Source organism: Urocampus carinirostris, chromosome 16 (assembly GCF_059441175.1).
Source record: "Urocampus carinirostris isolate Australia breed hairy pipefish chromosome 16, RoL_Ucar_1.0, whole genome shotgun sequence".
Lineage (NCBI taxonomy): Eukaryota > Metazoa > Chordata > Actinopteri > Syngnathiformes > Syngnathidae > Urocampus > Urocampus carinirostris.
In genome coordinates, this window is record NC_142364.1 from 23966572 (window position 1) to 23986104 (window position 19533).

A 19533-nucleotide genomic window follows, 5' to 3' on the forward strand; every position below is an offset into this window, starting at 1 on the left:
CAGGCATCTTAGTTGTAATGTCATACACAAGACTGAAAAGTTTGAATTTTGTATGTGTGGGTTGGGTGAAATGTTGCAAAGAGGAACCAAAAAACGTGGTATTACTTAGCGTAGATTGAAAACATCTTAAGGTGGGGGCACCGTATCCGGGGGTCTCTTGTATATTATTCTTAGCTAGTGCTCTGCAGATCTGTCCATGGTGCTGAATTTCAAATTTTGCCACAGAAATAACGCTTGTTTTGCATGATCATAACACCTAAAACTTAATATCACTGTAGAACGCATAGAGTTATTTTGAAACATAGAGATGAACTAAAAATAATCGCATTAATAAGGCCCAAAAGGAACTAAAACAGGTTGTCCCAAAGAAAGCGACGCATTAGCTTTTGGTCCTGTACATAACCACTAGATGGTACCAAAACCAACATCGCAGAGTATTTTGGAGTTCAGTGTTAACTGACGCGTCCAACGCATATTCACAGCTTGGTTCTCTTTTGAAATATATAATTAAGATTTGGCGTTTTTGGAAGGTAGGTACGACGACGTATCGAAGAAATCTGACATAAAATACAAGGATCGTGCGTGTAACCCTTTTTATGCTAGGCTAAGCTAACAGCTTCCTGTAGCGTCCATCGTTTGTTTATTTGAGTTAAAGCGGCGTTATTGTTTTTGTAAACCTTGTAGTCTGCTCATGACTATTCCATTCCGAACCAAGGCTTCATTTATGTTGGAGATGCTTATTTATTCGGCTTAATGTAGTAAAGGCTAAATAAATCCAACTTCGCGCTTTGTGTTAGCTCAACTGCTAACGTTAGCTAGTTGTTAACGCGACCTATGAAAGGACCTGTTGGACCGACTGTCATTGAAAGTTGGCTAGTTAGCATTTAGCTTGTTTTTTATCTCTTAAGCTCTGAATCTTTCGGCGAACGGCGAGAGCACCTTGAGCTCTTCAACCACAATGTTCAACCATCACAACCACCAGCAGCAACAGCAACATTATCACCAGCATCTGCGGCAACTGCAACAACTTTTTAGTCAACAACAGCCTCCTCCTCCGCCGCCGCCACAGTCACAGACCGCTCCGGCGCACCATGTCGGCCTCCACCATCACCAAGCACCGCGGTGAGCTTTTCAACACCATCCCGGGGCTTTACACGAGGCCTACTGTTGAAATTATTCGTTTGTGTAGGTGATTTTGGGATGATACGAAGTATCAGTACCGGTGCTGGTATATTTTTATTAACTTATCTGTATTCCCCTTAGGTATCTGGACTTGAACAAATGATTCGTTGGCAATACGATATTCAATATTGAAGATTTATACCCTGCCATTATTTAAAGATCAATTCTATTGTCGTTACTGTTAATGACAACAATGTATTGTTTACAACGAGGTGAGAAATGACACTCCAGGATACACATGGAATATAATACTTTTATACTTTAAAAAGATCATTGGAATAGATATGCTTTATTTACAAGGTAGTGTTTGTAGACTGGCCTAAGATCTCGTTGCATCAGAAATTGTGCAATAATTCATCCATCCATCCATTATCTACACCGCTTATCCTCAGTAGGGTCGCGGGGGCAGTGGGCAGGGGACACCCTGAACTGGTTGCCAGCCAGTCGCAGGGCACACAGGGACAGACAGTTCTCTCGCTCATTCATTCTTAGGGACAATTTGAACCAGCCAATTAACCTGACATGCATGTTTTCGGAATGTAGGAGAAAACAGGAGTGCCCGGAGGAAACCCACGCAAGCACAGGGAGAACATGCAAACTCCACAGGTTCAATCTCATGACTTCAGAACTGGCCGCACATGCGCTAACCACTGTTCCGCCGCGCTGCCCTGCAATAATTCAGTGCACTTATATTAGCAGCAACATGGTGAAAAAATAAGAGTTAAAAACTAAAATATGAGTGCTGATTTTTCATTTCCATAGGAAAGATAATGTTTCCACAGTTTGATGTGTTTACTTGGGGTCATGATGGCTCTGGGGGAGAAACTGTCTTAAAGCCTTTTAGTCCTTTTTTATGAAACCTAAAACTTGAAAAAGGATCTGCCAGAGGACGGGGGGTCGAAAAGGTAGTGGCCTAGTGGGGAGAAGTACTTGATAATGTTGTTGGATTTCCTGTGGTGGCATGAACCAGCAATGTCCTCTAGACTGGGCACAGAGCAGCCAATGTATTCCTGGGCTGACTCTCTTTATGTTTCTCCTGTCTGTTTCCAAACTCTCAGCACGGCACACAATGATGTTGTATGCCAGTATGTCCTCATTTGTGGCTCTTTAAATGTGTTTTTATTTTATTTTTTATGTAACATTGTGTGTAAGGGGGGCGATACCTACTCAAGGTGTGTTTCATTTTCACTATCACTCTTAAAAAAAATACCATATCGAACAACTCCTATAAATACAACATACCTTAGTACAGAGATTTTTGCCCCTTGTCCTGTTTCCATTGTTTTTACCTTTGCTATAGTTACATTAACAAATACATGATTTCAAAAATAGGTTTAGAAAATTCACTTTGAGGTTGTGACATTACTTAAATATGTATTCAATAAATACACCATTTTATTTCGTTTATTCACATTTTATGAGTATGATTTTCTTCTCTTTCTTTTTTGTTTTTGTTTGTTTTTTTGTCGCTGTTAAATATATACTTGTAAACATGCCTTTGGTACAACAATACTAATTTTCTAAGAACAACATGTAATGGTTAAGACCGGTGATGTATTATACCACACTCACACCGATACGGATACCCAAACCTTGAGTAGTGATTGATACCGGTACCATTAGAACCTAACATCCCCTTTCATCTAAGGATTGATTGCATTTATTCAATCACCTTTTGAACACACCATACTATTTTCTTTATTATTTAATTCATTTAATGGCAAATTACAATTTATTTTGTTTATGATTCTTTTTAAAATGGTTCTAGAAGACAATCAATAATGTGATTTCAGATACCTCAAAAAAGTTCATATCACCACAGATACTGATAACTTCTTTGTATGACATGGAAATTGACTACTGTTTTTATTGTTGCCAGAGCAATCCCCGTACCTCCACATACAACACCCGGGCCTCCAAGAATGGTCAACCTCTGCCAGGCAACCCAGACCACCATCATAAGCCCCAATCCCATGCTGCAGGGAGCCTTAATGATGCAGCAAATGCAGGGTAAAGCATGAACGCGAATAAATGCTCAGTACAATGAAACATACATAACACATACTACCCTGTCGCATTTAGGTAACATGCGTAACTTTGGAATGGCTGGGCAGCAGTTCCGTCAATTCTTCGCAGCAACAAACAGGTCTCTGCTTGGACCGGTTCCAATGGGCATGGCTATGAAGTCACCCCTCATGGGAAACATGGGTTTCCCAGCTACTCCTCGGGCCTTTCATCCTCACCCTCGCTATTTTAATAACACCACCACCACCACTGGCTCTGCCACTAGCAGTACTGCAACGACCTCCTCTACTACCACCACTAGCTCTGTAATAACAGTTGAAGCTTCATTAAAAAATATGTATGCGGTAAAGGGTGAAATCTAAGTACTTTAACCCTTTCTCTGTGTGATACTGTTGCTCCCCAGATTGAAAAGAAGAGTGATAGCGAGCAGGTGTCAGACGGATGTGCAGCGGATATTCCAGCAGCAGGCAGTGTTGGAGAAACTGATGCCGGTAAGTATAAATTTAGAAAGTAGTGCAGTAAACCTCAAAATCAAGAAAACAATCCATTGATGAAGAGTACAAATGAAAACATCTAAAACAAAATTACATGCCCACTATGACTACAGAATATTTTCATGTTTGAATCTCATTTATTAGATGGAGTGGAAGAGTTGGAAGAAGGATCTACAGAGAGATTTGAAGAATTACTTGATGAGCCTGAAGTGAAGAGGCAAAGAGTGGAAGAGTGAGTGCAAAATCTAAAATGTTGATCCAGAATATGATCGTCAATGTGTTATCACAGAATTCAGGTACAAAGTCAGGCGAAATCTTATATAAAAACTTTTTTATCATCAGAGTAAGAGTGAGAGAGACAAAGAGGCCTTAAAAAATACAGTCCGTAGCATGTACCGAAGAACCCATCCAAATACCATATACCCTGAACTATGAGGCGCTTCAGATTAAGGATTTTATGAAGTCATTTCATATTTAAACTGCACCGGACTATCAGGCACATAATATTAAAACTTCTTTAAGACTTAAGGTTGCATGAATTAAGTCAGAAAATTTAAGAATATCTATTTTATGGGACATAAAGTAACATTGTGGAATGTAGTTTCCACCAAAATAAATGGATTAAGTAAAAATTGTTGCTGCATTTCGTTGTTCTTATGCATTTCCAATTTATTTACCATATTTTCCGGTCAATAAGGCGCACAAGATTATATGGTGCACTTTTGAACTTCTGGAAATTTCTGGGTATTTAGGTGGACATAATAATCCAAAAAATACAGTTACTGAATACTAAATTAGGCTTGCTGGTAAATGGACACTACGACATTCTATGCCTGTGAGTTGTGACGTGGTAGAATAGAAGAAAGCCTCATTTGGATTTAAATTTAACAGATTTTCAGTTTTTTTCAGGGATGCAGATTTTTCCTATAGCAGATGCTCATTTTTTTTCCAGAAGATACTCTTATTTCATTCAATGTAGGGAACCAAGGCTAGTAGCAACCTGGAAACCCAATTTTTGGCAACTAGGCTGCAGAGCAATCTCCCAATGCACTCGGTACAGTAAATTGACAGAAGATAGCGCCATTGCAATGGATTTACGACCGTGTGGTCAGAAATCATCCCGGTATGAAGTCGGATACTAACTAGTTTATGTACAATCTACAATGTAGCAAATATAAATATTTTGCTTAAAAATGAAGTACAGCTGACTGCGTTCAGCCTGAAGAATGCAGTTTAAACAGTAATTTTGCGATAAATTCTATTTTACTGCTGATTTTTTTCGTGATGATTATTTGATTCTTATATCCAGCATCAGAGTCCTTAATTAGGCAGGTCTAAATGAGCACCTGGAAAGTACTTTAAAAATGAGTTATTTTATTTTATGGAACAAGTACCTTACATGCAGTGTAAAAGTTAATTTTACTTGTAAGATATTTTAGATCATTTCATTTCATATATTTTATTTTATTTATTTAGTCCATTCGTGTTTTTTTTGTTTAAAATGTTTTCTGTCAGGAAAAAAGTCAAACGTCCAAGTGGAAAAATGTGTAATCTATTAGAATACAGTAATCCCTTGCTTTCCAATGGTTCACCTTTCAGTCTCGCTGTTTCACTGATTGTCAATGTTCTGCATTCTTATTGGCTAATCAGTCCCTTAAAGAGAGGTTATTTGTAATAAATAAATAAAACATTAAAAATTTATTGTTTACAGTAGTAAATCTAGTACAGTAGTACAACTTTCTTTGTAGGTAAAAAAAATAGTTTCTACTTAATAGATTTCACTTATTCCAGATACTTTCAGGAACCTAAATGCTGAAAAAAGAAGGAATGGCTGTAAAGTCTGAATATTAAGAGAGTTGAGTGGATTTTAAGACAAGAAATAATCCATCTTTTACATAATAACATGTCTTTCGTCCCTGCTCCAGATACGGACGCAGTGAAAGCACAGACAATTGCAGCCGCTATCTTAAAAGTGTATAAAAATGCTCGCTTTCTTCCTTTTTTTTCTTTTTTTTTTTTGTGTCAACACATTTAGATCTCCTACACATCCAGTTGTCACCACGGCAGAATCAGATGGTGATATCCTCTCTTCTGAATATAACACAGAAGACTCCCAGATTGACGGCAAATTTCAAAATTATTCTACAATTATTCTTTTTTTTCTTTGGACTAGTTTCAGGTAATCCCTCTTTATGTTTGCAGACAGCCTCCTTTTAGAGGAAAGAGGCCCCTCACTTGGTTCCCAAGAGGGGGAGAGCCAAGCTACCGAGCCATCTGACAAACAGGACCCTGCAGAGGGTGCTAATAAGTTCTACTGCTACCTTTGCACCGTCACTTGCCACAGTCAAGAAGTATGTCAAACATCTGCTCTAATTGCTCACACTCTCCTGTAGCGGGTTTATCTTGTGTTTAAAATGAAATAGTTTGGGGGATTTCTGAGTGCCGATTGCAAGTGCCCCAGAGTACCAAAAGAGGACGTCAAATGTGTCCCTGCGTCCGTTGTATTAGACCGTGGATTTGTGTATAGTTTAAAGAAAGAAAGTGACGGTACAGACCCCAATGTGGGAAGTTTTACGCCAGACACATATGTGGACAATATCCCAAACTAAACATTTTGCAATCAGGAATCCTAAATCATCAATCATCATCACATCTTAACAATCTCATTTGCATTTGTCCAATATTAAATATAGAATACACTTATATGGTGTGCATCTTGAAGCTTTCTATCAGTGGAGCATTGTTATTGCAATTATCAGAGAGAAGGGTATCTTGGGGACCACTGATGTGTGTCTTTTAAAGTTCTGTCCATCAGGGATAAAGAGAGACAAACATCTGTCCATCAGACGGCATAGAAAGGTGGACATAGTTCCTTCTTTTTGATCCATTAATCCCAGGGACTTAAGTCTTTCTGTTTGTAGCTGGATAAAGGGGTGGGGGGTTCCTACACCCAAAGACTAAGATGTCATCACCCTACACTTTTTCTAACTGTCTACTTGTGTGTTTTTTCAAAGAACTTCCGGAGTCATATGAACAGTGTTTCCCACCAGCAGAGGATGATGGAGATCCAGCACATGAGCAATGCCTGCCTGGTCACACTCCTCCCACGATTGCACGAGACTCTACAGGGGGGCAATAAAGAAGGGTGCGCTTTTGTTTTGTTTATTTTAAACCAAAACATATTTGTGTCTTGAGAATCTTCCAGACATTAATAGTCTTTATTTTGCTCCCAAAAGAGAGAAAAAAATAGACATGCCACATTGGTGTGAGACCTGTGGCGCTCACTACTCCACCAGCTTCTCAGATCATCATCACACAGAAGAGCACAAAGTAATTTGAATTGTTTGTGTTTAAAAATAGGACAGAGACTGTTTTCAGAATTGACTAAACATTTATTGTGTTTCCTCTCCTTCTTTTCAGCTTGCAAGCAGGGCGGCTGTGTCGTCTTGCAGCATCTGCAAGAAACACTTCAGGAGTTCCAAACTATTTATAGCTCACTTGCAGTCCCAGGAGCACTGTCAGAGATTAGAAAAGGTATTGAAGGATGTTCCTCACGAGAAAGGCGACTGTTTATTTTTTTCTCTTAACCTTAATGACCTTGAAGCCCAACATTAATCACACACAATGACCAAAGTTGTCCTTCTGTTGAAAAAAATTTAATCTTAAAAATAAGACTATTTCAATTGGTTAAAACACATTTTAGGGTACATTATAGGGGTCGCCACCTTTTTTGTAACATAAATTATTCTTAGAGTTGGGGGGGACAGACAACCACAAAAGACCAATCCTTAAGAAAATAGTGCTAGTACATTTCATTCACAACAGCTTGATTGAGCATAGTTCTCAAATCGGAAACAGACTGGGATTTTAAATTAAGGCCGTATAACCCAGCCCTTAAACATTCCTCATTATCATTGACACCATATTATTGACCATGTTCAGCAAAAAGAACACACCTCGTCTGAGCTACCTGATAAAGACGGCTTTAAGGTAGAAGAAGAAGATGGGCAGGATGAGAGGCTTGATTTTGATGAAGAAGAAGACCTGGAGAACAAGGTTATTTATTTTTCAATGCTGAATACTTCCAATGAAATCTTGCCGACTCAGCATTCTGTTCTGGTTACAGGATGAATGGAGCTCATCTAAAGAGGTGACACTGAAGGACATGGGCAGCGATGAGCAGTATGATCCTGACACCATCTATGGTGAGTGCCATCATTACCTTCCCTTTTTTTCTTTAACTTGCCAAATTTCAGGTTCATGTATAACATTATGGGTGGTGCACATTTACAAAGTCTGTGATCCTTAATGCTTGAAAAGTGACTTGTTCTCCTGTCGAGATCACTGATAAAGATGATGCTTGCCATTTCTTTCCCCCACAGGGTCCAGCTTTTTTGTGCCGGTGGCTGGTTTCATCTGCCGACTTTGCAACAAATTCTACCATTTTGACTCGTCCACTTTACACACCCACTGTAAATCTCTTGAGCACTTTGACACCCTCAAGGTAGGATCATGGTAATGTGCACCATCAAAACAGCCCATGTTCAATGAAATAAAAAATGTTAGTGTGATGCATTTTTCGCTCTTGTGATATTTTGCCATCCTCTGTCCCCAGAAATACAAAGAATCATTGAGCAAGAAATGTGACTTAACTGATGACACCAATCACGGATTATTGACAGAGACACCCACGGATACTCCTGAAGCATCTTGCCTGTCTAATAGCGCAGACTCTGCATCAAACCTCTGCAGTGGGACAGAAGACCAGTACGAAGACAAAGAAAGTCAGCCCAGCCCTTGTCAAGAGTTGACAACTCCAGACGAGCTTTCTGCTGAAGGAAAGGATCCACGAACCAGACGGAGATCCGGAAGGGCTGCGAGTAGACGCTGAAAGATTGATAAGATACATTTTCCTATTCTGTGTCCTAAATTCAAGGGCGGTGCATAGTACCATAAAAATGTGATGAAAGCAAAACAAATGAAAGGTAAATAAGCCCCAACTCAAGCAGACAACAATTGTAATTGTATGCTGTTTTGCCTAAAATTGAAGTTTTGGAAGATTCTATATATCTAAAAACAAAAAATAAGACTTTGAGCTCATGTGATGTCAAAAAAATAAGGCTTGAGTGAAGTTGTGAAAAAAAATCCTGACCAAGCGGTTCTATTGCTTGATAACAATTTCAACGCTGTTGAGACTTAATAACAATTTCATAGCTTTTTTGATACTTACAAAAAGTATTTTCTATCATTACCATTCTTTGTGTGAAATCTGAGGTTTCCATCTTTCTTAAATTGTGCCAAACAGGGATAATTATACACTACAGAATTCCAACAGATCTCATCAGAGAGGCAAACATAAAACTGACAAGAGCTGCATCTAAAGCATGCATTCAGGTCCACTATGATGACATTCAATTGATTTACCTCTTGAGAAACCTAAATTGGCATCCATTGCCCCCCCCCCAAAAAAAAAAAAAAACTGATTTGGATATTCTGTGTTTCTGAAGGAAAACACAACAAAATCGCATCCAGTAAAAAAAAAAAAATTGGATTAAGCCAGGGTTCTTTCTCACGAGACTCCTTAGTGTTAGTTATGGGCCATCAGTTTTGGGGTTTTTTTGATCGGTGAAAGAAAAGTGGACCACTGCTTCGTACAGGTGTGCTTTTATTTGCGCTTTTCTATTTTGCACTGTTCTCAAAAGTTTCTGAATGCATCACTTCCTTTTTGACTGTTCAATGACATTTCATCCTCATTTGTGGTTCTTTCCATTGACTTATTCTTGCTCACGTGTAGCAAAACTCGTCATCGCCCTGTGACCTAGCACATGATTAGCCTTCACAGGAATTTCAAGTTTGATGTAGCACTGACAGATGTGACTTTAAAACATTGTTTTTTGGGACTACATTTGTATTCAGCAATTGACGCAATTTAAATAATGCTCAATTCTGTAAAATGCATCTTTTGAATGTTTGTTTTAATTAACATTAAAATACATCAGCGTCTGCAGTGCTGTAAACTATGTTCCTATTTCCCAGTCACCATGGACAGAAAAAGAGGCTACAATACTATAAATTACACTGCACATACAACAATGCAGGAGAATAAGGACGTGTAGATTAATTTATTCTATTCATCTTTGCATGCAATCCGAAAACTATCCTAAATTTGTTATCACTGTTGAGGTCCTGTTTCTCCATCGTGATCCTCGTCTCCAGCTTTAGAAGAGGAGTGATCGTCCCCTTGCCTCGCTTCTTCCAACTGGGCTCGGAACTCCAGTCGGGCTTGTCGATTAGATTCAAGAAGTTCGTGCATTTTATTGTTGAGCGCGTCGTTTTTCTCCTCCAGGCCGTCGAGGTATGAGTTGATCTGGTCCAGCATAGAGTTTATCGCTGCAAACTCTGGAATATGAATGATCGTCGTCGGTTCATTAGTTAACAAACTGGTTTACATACTATTTTATATGGAGGTTAGATCTTGTTCATTATGCATGCTGGTTTACCTTCGTCATTAAATTCATCGCCGTCCTCGACGATACCATCGTCGATAGAGATGTCGGGATCTCCGTTTGGTCCCGACATTTTAAAACAGCATCAAGATGACCTGGCGTTTAGCGTCGTTTTATCCACTTTTTGACAGATGCACAAAACGTTAATTTATTAACTCGCGAACTTTATAATTTGTCGGCCCGATAAATACAGTGCACTAGCTAAAATTGAACTTCAACATTATAGACACTTGGGCTAGACTTAGAGGATCATCTATTTATTTACTACGCATGTACCGAAAGGGATTATGGGGACTTTGCAGGCGGTGCTTATTCTTTTTACAAAGATTGTAAAGTAAAAGATTTACTCCCACTTGCAACAAAATTAAAACAAAAATCTAAACCAAAGTGGTCAGAGAAATCAGCAATTCTATATTATAAAACTACCGTGTGCGTAATTACATTCATTTTGTATGTGTAAGCTCCATCTTTCTTCATCCTGACTGACTCAACGTGTATGAACAAAGGATGTGTTTGAGCTTTACTTCACATCTTCGATTACCGTCACCTGACTGAAAAAAACGAAATGTGTCTATTTGGGCGAAAAATAAGAATCACAGTACTGTACCTTCAAATAAAATCAGTGCTACACTGTTATTTTAACCTTGCCGGAATGCATATATAAATATGTTTAACATGGCATACAAAATGGCATGAGAAAACCAACAATACAAAATCAACAATTTTTGAGGGAACACGAAACACTGCAGAATTGCGTAAAATAAAAATAGGACACGTTCAACTAAACACAAGTGATGTATTTTTATGTACAATTTACATAATGTATACATTGAGATTGTTCATCAAATTAAAAGACTTAAACAAAAAATGATTCATTTGTTATATTTTTGTTGTTGTTTTTTAGATTAAAAAAACTGTCACACATAAATTTATAAATTGAAATTCTTCACTGACGTCACACTGCATGAAATGTCAAAGCTGTCGCATCTAGATGATGTCATCGATGCGCGGCCGAGCACGTGCGACTTCCTGTCCTCCTTGCGAAGCCACATACTGTATTGCAAAACAAATATCGGATCATTTTGAGTCAAGGGAGAAATTACAGCTATGGAGGAATTGCCTGCAGATGTGAAAGCTTTCCTCCTCAAGAACCCTTTTCTTGAGCTGACTGATAGCAAAAAGGTGAGCAAGCATGTCACGTAAAAAAGAATGTGGAGCAAAAACGAAAGACCAATTGATATGGTTTCAGGTCAAGTGCACATTGAACGGCCACGAGTTTCCATGTAACTTGGAGGAGCTGCAGAACTTCACCAAAGGGAAAAAGTATCAGAAGCTGAGCGCCCAAGCAGAGTTTAACTACACTCAGTATGAATGTCATATTGTGCCAAGCTCAAAACAACCGTAAGGGAAATCGTACGTTTCTATTGATTGTCACGTGGTTTGCCTCATAATAAACTGCAAAATTGACATGAGTAAATCATACTGATCTTGTTGTGTTTCAGAAATCAGCTCTTCTGCAAGCTGACTCTCAGACATTTGAACAGACAGCCGCACCATGTATTGAAACACATCAACGGGAAACGCTTCAAAACGGCTCTTGCCAAATGTAAGTGTCTTACTGTTTTTCCTCAATGCATGATTTACTCTAATTATATAAACTTCCAATTTAACTACTAGAAGTAAATAATATAATAAACCCACGGGATACAGCTTTGATCAGTTCTGAGGTGGGGATCACCAAGTGAAACTGCCGAATAGTGGTAAAGCCTAGCTAACAGGTTCTTAACCCATTGAAGCACCGATAAATACTTAAGAATGTCCACTACTCGTGTGTTACAATTGTATAGGATTTTATAACACAAAGGCGTTTAGATGTTTACAAATAGATGTTTTACTTACCTTTGATGTGAAGTAACGTGAGCTGGTTAAGGAGAGTATCAGGCAGATGCAGAGGTAGAGAAGATGGCGACAGCAGAGAAAAATAAAACTGAATTTAACACTTCCACTTGCAAGGATTTCCATGCCCTTAAGATATGTTGTTGCCTCCTTAGTTTTGTTTATTGGTTACAGCCATACGACATAGTAAAAGTAGTGATACACGTCTAAGAGCTTGCTCTGTCCACTCCACGCATCGGCCCAGTATTGCAGTACCTCCGGGAACGGTGCATTCGCAATGATCGCAGCAAGGCTTTAGGGCTAGGACCTTAGCTTAGCCTTTTGGCTGAGAGTAAGTGTCCCGGCTCCTAGGCTTTGTAGCGTATTATGAACTGACCGATAACGGATAATGGATAATGAATAATGAAGATAGAACAATAACCCTTAAAAACCCCAAACCCCCCACACGTCTTTTTTGTTTTTCCTCAAAACCCCAAATGTCTTCCATGGATATCATGTTTTTGCATCTCCCTGTTGCATCACTGGAAGGCTTGGGACCCAAAGTGAGTCAAAAAATACAGAATAAACAATACATCGTGTACCACCAACTTGCAAAGTCATCAAAGCACTCAAGGTTCTGAACCGAATAAAAGATTGCCTTTTTGGGAGGAAGTACAGCAAATAGCATATCGGTATTGTCGAGAAAAAATGTTAGAATCTCACACTGTTTATTTGCTGTTATTAGTGTCAATAAAATTGTTCAAACCCCCCAAAAAATCTCCATGATGCTGTGACGCAAACCAATGACAGACCAGCATTTTAAACGTTTCCATTTGCTACGTTTTGGGGCACACAAAATTATTGGTTCATGGTGTATGGTGCAAAAATCCCATTAAGAGGTTCTAAAAACAACTTAAAAAAAAAAATATATATATATATATATATTTATATATATATATATTTATATATACATTTTTATTTAATTATTATTATTTTTTAGACCCGCAACGCTCTGAATCCGCGAACGTGTAACCACGAAGTAGCGACACCCCTTCAAAAATGCTAAAAAAAATTTATATATATATATATATATATATATATATATATATATATATATATATATATACACACAGTGGGACCTCGCTACTTCGCGTTTCCATGTTCGCGGGTTCAGAGCTTCGCGGGCCTAAAAAATAATAATAATATTTTTTTATTATTTTTTTTTTTTCAAAGCATTTTTGAAAGGGCGTCGCTACTTTGTGGTTCCACGTTCGCGGGTTCAGAGCTTCGCAGGTCTAAAAAATAATAATAATAAAATAAAATAATTTTAAAAATATATTTTGTTTTTTACGCATTTTTGAAGGGGCGTCGCTACTGCATGGTTCCACGTTCGCAGGTTCAGAGCTTCGCAGGTCTAAAAAAATAATAATAATAGAATAAAATATATATAATTTTTTAAGGTGCGCCGCTACTTCGCGGATTTTCACTTATCGCGGGTGGTTTTGGTCCCCATTAACCGCGATAACCGAGGTCCTACTGTATATGTTTAAAAACATGACCTATAATATATCTATACAGTGTGTATATATATATATATATATAAATATATATAAATACATTACCTTTAATATATGATTATGCAGGCCGTTATTTCAAATGAGGTGCGCTAATTGTGTACAGACGCTGCCTGACTTTGTAAGTTGCTTCAGTGATATATTTTGTATGTTTAAGGCTTGTATAAGGAACCTGTATTGTTTTGTCCCCCCAAAAAAATCAACATTTCATGAAATAATATGCTCTAAAAACATAAATAAAGTTAAGTGTAACTTACTTTTGAAATATGTGCTTCAAGAGGTCCTCCTCCGTGGTAAAAAGTGGCCAAAAAGTTTTCCGACCATTTTCTCAACTGCATTGAGCTTTCTTATTCCACTTTTGTTTCAAAAGAAACTGTTCGCCTCTTGTTTACGCCAACCATGTTGAATGGTTGCACGATATATTAAATATTAAAAATATCAACGTTCTGAGTGCGCTGGAGATTCAGTATACGTAGCACTGTATGTTTATATACGAACTGGAAAGAGGAAGCAGATTTTTTTACTTCCGGGTGGATGCTGGGTGACATCTCACAGCGCCAAACGCCGGTAGCGACGGAAAGAAGCACCACAGTACTTTCCTGTACTCGGAAAAAGACGCACACAATAAAAAAGATAACTTACAGCAATGTCCGGGTATTTTTCGACATCCCGCAACTCAAATGGTCATAAGTAGGGTAGTGTCTGTAGATTGTCTAATGTGACATTTAATCCAACTTCTGCATTATATATTTTTTGTAGTTCTCAAGACAATAGACATGGACCCTAGTTATTTTAGTATATACAAACTTATGATTCCTCGAAAATTGATTGACCTGGAAAGCACAGAAGTTAAATTCTTAAATTCACAATATTTTTTCAAAAGAGTACTCATCAGTACACACACAGAAATTGTTGACAAATAAGAACCTCAGAAGGAATTCTTACAATTCACCAACAAGATGTTTAAATTATCTGTGTGGAACATGATACAAATAAATGTAAAATAACTTCTGAAGTGATTCTAAAAGTGTTTTTTTTTTTTTTTTTACTTTTTCCCCTACTTTGATTTTATTTCAAAGCACAAAAATTACCTTTAGAATTGAGTTTTCTATTCACATGCAACATGTTTTAATCACTTTTGTGGAACACTATATATATATATATATATATATATATATATATATATATATATAAAATGTATGTAATATGATTATTATATATATGTAATTATTATTTTTATTTTCAGTTTGCTCAATATTCTTTTTTTTGTTTGCCATCTTTTAGCCCCAATTTTCCATGTTTGCATACTTTTGCTCCCAACACATGCAAAGTCATTCAATCAAACGATGCAACGTGAAGTTTCCGTTACTGGCTGTCTTCAAAAAGTCACATTTTATAGAATTCCATATGTTCTCAATTTGGTGTCTTTGACCTATCCTGTTTGTGCTCCTAAGATGAGGAATGCGTAAAGCAGGGCATCGACTTCGTACCAATCAGACTCCAGCAAAAAAGGCCGAAGGAGACGGACCCGGAGGTCCAACGAGGCAGGAGGTCCAAGAATGGCAATGAAACGTGGGCACCAACCTCCAGCGCTGAAGAAAACGCTAGCGATTCGGAAGACAGCATGAGTGACCTCTACCCCTGTCTGTTTCTAGCATGCCTAGACTATTTACTAGATGTGTTGTCATCTACAAAATGTCTTTTCCCGTTACAGCGTCTATGTTCCCTTTGAATAACTCGACTGAGGAGAACATGGAGGCAGAGCAATGTGAAAAAGATGACTTTCAAACGGATGAGGATATGGAAGTAGACACGCTTGCTGCACAGAAACGTAAAAAGGTTAGTTTAAGGTTTATAGCATTAATTCTAGATAAACCTGTGCTACCAAATACTATGACTCTTCCGTAATTTATTATCCAAATGTATCGCAAATTACATTGCATTTTTATGTAAATGGGGGGGGGTTAAATCAAGCAATCCTCATTTTTGTATTTACTTAAAGCAGAGTCGGCAGCTATTTGGACTCCCGGGCCGCATTAGGTGGAAATATGTGGTCAAGGGGCCAATCCTGGACACATTCATTTTTTTTAATTTTCTGAATTTTTAGCTCGATTAGTGAGTTTTTAGCTCGATTAGTTTCATCAAATTGGTTTTAAACACTCACACTTAAAACAAAATAATAATATAAAATATATGGTAATATAAAAGGTTTTAGAAACGTAGTGTTTTTTTTTTTTTTTTTTGTATTTTTGTAGAATTTCAATAGTAGAATTTTGTAGTATATGTAGTTGTTTGAGAATTTTTGTGATAACTGGCTATACAAGTAAATATCTATCCATCTACCCTGGTCATGTCCCTCGAGAGGGGTGACCGACAGCAAGACAAACACATACAAAACAAGGAAAATAAAAAGGGAAAAAGTCGCAAAAAACACACACAAAAAATATTTTTGGACCATGGCCAACCCAAATGCCCCAACACCCAAACAAGTTAGGCACCAGGGTACCCAAGTTGGTCATGCTTTCGTCTCTCCAGATGAAACGGTACACAAGAAAGTAAATATGACTTGACTTTATTACTATGGTTGTATTTTTGTAGTATTTCTGTGGTATAGTATTACTGAAGTGGTATGCTTAGTAATATTTTAGCATTACTGTCGTTAAATTTTCGTAGTATGTCCATGGTATAATGTTATAGTATATTAGTAATATTTTGCAATATTACTATAGTTGTATGTTTTTAGTATTTCTGTAGTAGTTCTAAGTCGCTGTTCCATCCATCCATTATCTTCCGCTTATCCGGGGTCGGGTCGCGGGGGGAGCAGTCTTAAAAGGGAAGCCCAGACGTCCCTAAGTTAAGTTTCTATTTTTTTCCAAACTATTTCCATAGTAGTATGTTAGTTTTTTTAATCTTTTTGTAATATTACAGTAGTTGTATTTGTAGTATTTATGTAGTAGTATAATAGTATTACTATAGTAGTGTTTGGCAATATTTTGATGGTGTTTTATTTTGTTTTCAAAATGAAAGCAAAATAATATATTCGGCCTCAATTTTTAAGCACTAGATTTATTATCATTTCGTTCTGCAGTAGTATGTGTGCAGTATTTTTGTTGTAAACACGCTAAGGGACAAATTTGGCAACAGAAAACAATTTACAGTGGAACCTCGCAAGTTTGCGGTTCCACTTTTGCGGGTTCAGAGCTTCGCGGGTCTAAAAAATATATCTTCTCAATAAAAGCATTTATTGACTTGACGCCATTGAGCGCGATCTTATGTCAACTGAGGACACGGTGTGGACACTCTTATTATTATTATGGTGAGTTACCGCTCCCCCCCTCCTTTAAATCCTCACCCCCTTCTTATGTGGCGCTCAGTTTATCATGGAGGAACTCTGCGACGTAGGTATATTCTCTTCTGTCACATTTCATCTCAAGTTGGACTTTATTACACCAAAAGCGAGCAGTTGTTTACTACCTAAACACGGCTAATTGTGTGTGGTTTCGTGTGTTGTAAAAGCCGTTCGATGCAGCTAGCTAAAGTATGTTGTTATTGTCAGAAGTTAGCTCTTTCACTTTCATTAAAATGAACACAGACTAAAACGCTTCTCAAACACTCATCAAATATCACATTTTCCCTTTTTTATTTTCAATATGTAACCGGTAGTGTTAACAAGCGAAAAAAACTGCGATTGCTGCATGTGGTTGAGAGTGGTTAATATAATCATTCTGAATGGTTTGTAGTTGTTTCGCCGCAGTCCTATTCTGTGTACACACAACATATTTTACAGTTTTTTTTAAAAACATAAATCTCTCTCTCTCTCATATATTTTATATGGTGTACTGTATACGTTTTTTTTTAAAGCATTTTTGAAGGGGTGCCGCTACTTTGCGGATTTTCAGTTTTTGCGGGTGGTCTTGGTCCCCATTACCCGCGATAACCAAGGGATTACTGTATTAGTATTTTATGAACTATTTATATTGTTATACGTTGACCATGTTCGTTTGATGGGCCGCAGTTTGCCCACCCATGATGTAGCGTGTCCCTTGGTCATTTATCGTGCATTTGTTCCATCTGCTGGACACTTGCAATAACATGTTTTATGTGTGGTTTCTCCGTAAGAAATAACATTGTCTACTTTATGAAGTCAAGTCATCTTTATTTGTAAAGCCCTTTATCACAAAAAGTCTCACAGGGCACAAAAAGAAATGTTAAAATATAACATCTATATCGAATATTTTAAGCTAAAGATGGAAAAGTAAGCATGTAATTTGGTTTACATGGAATTAAAATGCCAAATATGATTACATCAATGATAATATTGTAATGTATTGTTCATACTCAGGTAAAAAAAACTAAGGGAGCTAGCTAGCTAGCTAAATGACTGAAATACATCTAAATAGCCAGATCAAATCTAGATGGCTAGCTAGAAAGGAGGCCAAAATTTAGCTTGATTAGCGGAAAAAGATTAAATGTTAGCTCGATTCCATGTAAAAAAAAATAGGTATCTAGATTGCTAAATAGCTACGTGTAGGATGTTAGCAAGCTACATAGCTTAAAAAAAACTGCACATTGAACTTAAAAATTGTGCTCTTAAATACAACTACTGTACCAACATCTGAAAAATATCTACCATTCTTAAAAAAATATTTGGAATGTCTGGTGCATTTGAGGTAAACAGTTGAGCCTGAAATAAATGAGTTAAACTTTAACCCTGGTATTAGAATTTAGTACTTTGACAGCACAAACATAGACAAAAGTATTGCATTGGTGTTGAGTCGCTTTTCTCGTTTATTGTAAAGAAAGAATTGTTTATTGTTTTCGTTAACATTATGAGTTAATAGATTGTCCAACAAAACATTTGTTTTCTTTTAGGTCCAGGGTGGGGACGGCTTAAAGAAGAAATTCAAAAACAACAAAATGAAAGGTCATAAAAAATCTGTGAAAGTAAGGAACGGTAAATAAAAATTGCAGAAACATTTGCTTTTATTCATTATTGTGTACAATTTAAAAAGATAAAGTCCTACACATTTCTTTAAGAAATTTTGTTTAACTTCTTTGAATTCAATAGTCTTATTTTGCTAGTCAGAAAAATTGAAGGGCATCAACAGACATCTCATTTTTAATTGTATGTAGGATATATTAAATGAGCATATCTTAGTTTTTTCTGCCTCTCGCAGTATGTATTTTATTGCACCATTGCTACCCGACATTTCCCACAGAGGGGGTATTCTGAGATTGTTTTAGTTACAAGTCGCTTGCTCGAGGACGAATTGGAACCGTTTGTAATTGGTCTTCATTTGTAAAACTGCTGCGTTACTTGAAGTTTTTTTAACTATAGTGCATTGTATTATGACATTGTTCTCTAGTTCTTCCATACTTAACATTGTGTGCAGAAGTCTCGGGCAATAGTTACAAAAGTTCACTACAGCCCCTTTGTATCCTCCAAAAACGTGCAATTAGAACCATACACAGGGTAGGATAACGGGATCATACTAATATTTTATTCCTGCAGTCCAAATTATTTAAATTAGTTTATTTAGTAAAAATTTTCACTGCACAACTGCTATTTAAGGTCAGAAAAAAACATAGTGCCAGAAAACATCTGTAAACTATTCATTCGGAAAGAGGGAAATTATAATTTATGGGGCTGTAGTGAATTCATAATTCCAAAGGTGAGAACCACTAAGAAAAGTATTTGTGTGGAGTCAAGCTTTGGAATGGATTGCAAGACGAGATCAAACGGTGTCCAACTATTCACTTGTTCCAGTTTAGATACACAGGAAAATTCTTGGCAGAATAGAGGTGGGGTATTAGTGCTGCGGGAGATTGGGAATAGGGCTTCCAGTTAACTTTGTTATTGTTGCCATCATATCAATT

The 19533-nt window shown here is 37.3% G+C and overlaps 3 protein-coding genes across 3 annotated transcripts; 2 read left to right on the top strand and 1 right to left on the bottom strand.

Annotated features, from left to right (window-relative positions):
* The first annotated feature begins 406 nt into the window (after positions 1 to 406).
* On the top strand, positions 407 to 9708 carry ciz1a (cdkn1a interacting zinc finger protein 1a). The gene is made up of 15 exons (XM_088319629.1): positions 407 to 530; positions 909 to 1122; positions 3062 to 3192; positions 3265 to 3512; positions 3611 to 3698; positions 3846 to 3933; positions 5737 to 5825; positions 5904 to 6052; positions 6716 to 6846; positions 6938 to 7031; positions 7122 to 7235; positions 7644 to 7757; positions 7828 to 7906; positions 8084 to 8205; positions 8317 to 9708. Exons 2-15 carry the CDS (start codon positions 959 to 961, stop codon positions 8590 to 8592), a joined length of 1887 nt encoding a protein of 628 aa, XP_088175755.1. The 5' UTR covers positions 407 to 530; positions 909 to 958; the 3' UTR covers positions 8593 to 9708.
* bbln (bublin coiled coil protein) lies at positions 9350 to 10492 on the bottom strand. The gene is made up of 2 exons (XM_088319634.1): positions 10202 to 10492; positions 9350 to 10100 (listed from the first exon to the last, which is right to left on the bottom strand). The coding sequence occupies exons 1-2, from the start codon at positions 10278 to 10280 to the stop codon at positions 9874 to 9876; spliced, it is 306 nt and encodes a 101-aa protein (XP_088175760.1). The 5' UTR covers positions 10281 to 10492; the 3' UTR covers positions 9350 to 9873.
* Positions 10493 to 11171: 679 nt separating this feature from the next.
* On the top strand, positions 11172 to 18632 carry surf2 (surfeit 2). The gene is made up of 6 exons (XM_088319630.1): positions 11172 to 11389; positions 11457 to 11608; positions 11710 to 11813; positions 15111 to 15299; positions 15371 to 15495; positions 18529 to 18632. The coding sequence occupies exons 1-6, from the start codon at positions 11315 to 11317 to the stop codon at positions 18616 to 18618; spliced, it is 735 nt and encodes a 244-aa protein (XP_088175756.1). The 5' UTR covers positions 11172 to 11314; the 3' UTR covers positions 18619 to 18632.
* The last annotated feature ends 901 nt before the right edge of the window (positions 18633 to 19533 follow it).

Bases quoted from the DNA above. Each gene is read 5' to 3' on its own strand.
- surf2 (XM_088319630.1), top strand. From the start codon at position 11,315: ATGGAGGAATTGCCTGCAGATGTGAAAGCTTTCCTCCTCAAGAACCCT. The intron at 11,609-11,709 runs GTAAGGGAAATC...GTTGTGTTTCAG, and splicing joins GTGCCAAGCTCAAAACAACC to AAATCAGCTCTTCTGCAAGC. The intron at 11,814-15,110 runs GTAAGTGTCTTA...TGTGCTCCTAAG, and splicing joins CAAAACGGCTCTTGCCAAAT to ATGAGGAATGCGTAAAGCAG.
- ciz1a (XM_088319629.1), top strand. From the start codon at position 959: ATGTTCAACCATCACAACCACCAGCAGCAACAGCAACATTATCACCAG. The intron at 3,934-5,736 runs GTGAGTGCAAAA...CAACACATTTAG, and splicing joins AAGAGGCAAAGAGTGGAAGA to ATCTCCTACACATCCAGTTG. The intron at 6,847-6,937 runs GTGCGCTTTTGT...TGCTCCCAAAAG, and splicing joins CAGGGGGGCAATAAAGAAGG to AGAGAAAAAAATAGACATGC.
- bbln (XM_088319634.1), bottom strand. From the start codon at position 10,280: ATGTCGGGACCAAACGGAGATCCCGACATCTCTATCGACGATGGTATC. The intron at 10,101-10,201 runs GTAAACCAGCAT...TTCATATTCCAG, and splicing joins CGATGAATTTAATGACGAAG to AGTTTGCAGCGATAAACTCT.